Below are 2,082 nucleotides of genomic sequence, written 5' to 3'. Positions count from 1 at the left end.
CTTCAGTGGCAGTAGTGAGAGTTGTAGTGCAGACATGACGTCTAATGACACCTCTGCTGTTGATTAGACCAGAGGCTGTTTCACCGCAATTAAATCACCTCGGGAGAATATCGAGAGAGAAGAGCAACGGACAACCCAATCAATACCTGTAGAGTTTAGACTTTTGAGGGGTCTCTGGATGGGGGTCGCACGATTTTAGAGAGCGGGTTGAGAGAGTAGCCTAACTAAACTTCGGTTGTGATAAGAAAAATTGGTTTTGCGTAAATGTTATCATGGCGCTGGGCTGCTACTCTTTCTCCATCAAGGACATCCTCACCCGGGGACGTGACGCACGAGACAACATTCCAACTTCACGGGATCTGACAGAACTCTGCACGTTAAAGCTGGCCTCCATCAACCAGGACCGGCAAACCGAGAGCAGGGATGGGAGCTTGAGGGGCCCCGGTTCATCCACTTCGGATTGCAGTGACGAGCACAACCGGGATGAGATGGAGATGAAACACATCCGCCAAGGAAGTATTAGTTCCTCTCCTGGTTTGGGAGACATCAGGAACCCTACGTCCGAGTCCGGTAGTGAAGAGTCTACGGGGGAGGAGGCGGAATACATGGCATGCAAAAAAGGTACTTCGCCCTCTGACTGTCTGAAATTATTTATATCGACCATGAATCTAAATGCAATTCTAAACGGGGTGGTTCGAGCCCTGAATGCGGATTGGCTGAAAGACGTATTCCACGGGTGTGACAAAACATTACTTTGTACTGTTCCAATTATGTTGGTAAGCAGTTTATAATAGCAATAAGTCACCTCGGGGGTTTGTGGTATATGGCCAATATATATAGGCCTAAGAGTAAAATTATTTTGTGGAAACACGCTGTGTCCTGGAGAGATATAGACTGGCTAGCCTCGTTGCTATTTGAAAAATAAAGAGGACGCCTGTTTGCCAAATAACCACAAGAGCTTTAACTTTTCTCTTTCCTCCAATACAGACATAAACAACAAACAACCCAGTCTGGATCAGGACAAACAGAGGGAGGAAGAGGAGAATGAGAGGGAGAGTAGTTACAGCACCGTGGCCCAATCCATATCTGTTAACAAGAAGCGCTCCCGTGCGGCCTTCACCCACACGCAGGTCTACGAGCTAGAGCGTCGGTTTAACTTGCAGCGCTATCTGTCCGGTCCCGAACGGGCGAACTTGGCGGGCGCCCTGAAGCTCACGGAAACCCAGGTGAAAATCTGGTTCCAGAACCGGAGATATAAGACCAAACGGCGGCAGATGGCGGCCGAACTGGCCGCTTGTATCTCCTCTACACCAGCCACACTGGCTAAGAAAGTGGCGGTGAAGATCCTGGTTCGAGACGATCAGAGACGGTACCGAGGGGACGAGCTGCCTAGTCCGCCTGCTCTGCCACTCTATCCGGCCTACCAATATGGATACAACCCCTACATGTACTGCTTCCAGCCATGGATCTCTAGCAATGCGCTTTGTGGGGGGATGCATTGACACAATGGTGTAGCTACAATTCCTCAGGACATTCATTAACTTTATGGACTTACTAAAAGATGACAAAGACACTGGATAACCAGACGACATTTCTGCATGGGTCTATGTGTAGCTAAATACTTTCTTTATTCTCTATTGGAGAGTGAGGTCATTTCAAAGCACAGGGAGCTTTTTGATACTGTATACCTGCAAGGCAAATGGGCCTATAGACATTACACTGACAACATTGATGGATACAGCAAAGTGTAGTAGCCTAGATAACAATATTGGAATTATTACGCAGGAATGTGCATCGAGTTTAATTGTATAGCCAACTAATAACCAAATAAAGCTTAAAAACTAGTTGGGAGTCATCATTATCCTAATGTCATTGTTTACACACACACACACACACACACACACACACACACACACACACACACACACACACACACACACACACACACACACACACACACACACACACACACACACACACACACACACACACACACAAAGTTGATAACTGATTATAAAACAGGAAAGGGGTACATTAAACTGTGTCTTCCGCATTTAACCTAACCCCTCTAAATCAGAGAGG

General features: G+C 46.9%; 1 protein-coding gene across 1 annotated transcript; it reads left to right on the top strand.

Annotated features, from left to right (window-relative positions):
* On the top strand, positions 1–1,855 carry LOC115153418 (homeobox protein Nkx-3.1). The gene is made up of 2 exons (XM_029698851.1): positions 1–621; positions 988–1,855. The coding sequence occupies exons 1-2, from the start codon at positions 273–275 to the stop codon at positions 1,500–1,502; spliced, it is 864 nt and encodes a 287-aa protein (XP_029554711.1). The 5' UTR covers positions 1–272; the 3' UTR covers positions 1,503–1,855.
* The last annotated feature ends 227 nt before the right edge of the window (positions 1,856–2,082 follow it).

This window comes from Salmo trutta, chromosome 18 (assembly GCF_901001165.1).
Source record: "Salmo trutta chromosome 18, fSalTru1.1, whole genome shotgun sequence".
In the NCBI taxonomy this organism is placed as follows: Eukaryota; Metazoa; Chordata; class Actinopteri; order Salmoniformes; family Salmonidae; genus Salmo; species Salmo trutta.
Note: the sequence above shows the minus strand (reverse complement) of the source record. Positions and strands in the feature narration are given on the sequence as shown.

Bases quoted from the DNA above. Each gene is read 5' to 3' on its own strand.
- LOC115153418 (XM_029698851.1), top strand. From the start codon at position 273: ATGGCGCTGGGCTGCTACTCTTTCTCCATCAAGGACATCCTCACCCGG. The intron at 622-987 runs GTACTTCGCCCT...CCTCCAATACAG, and splicing joins ATACATGGCATGCAAAAAAG to ACATAAACAACAAACAACCC.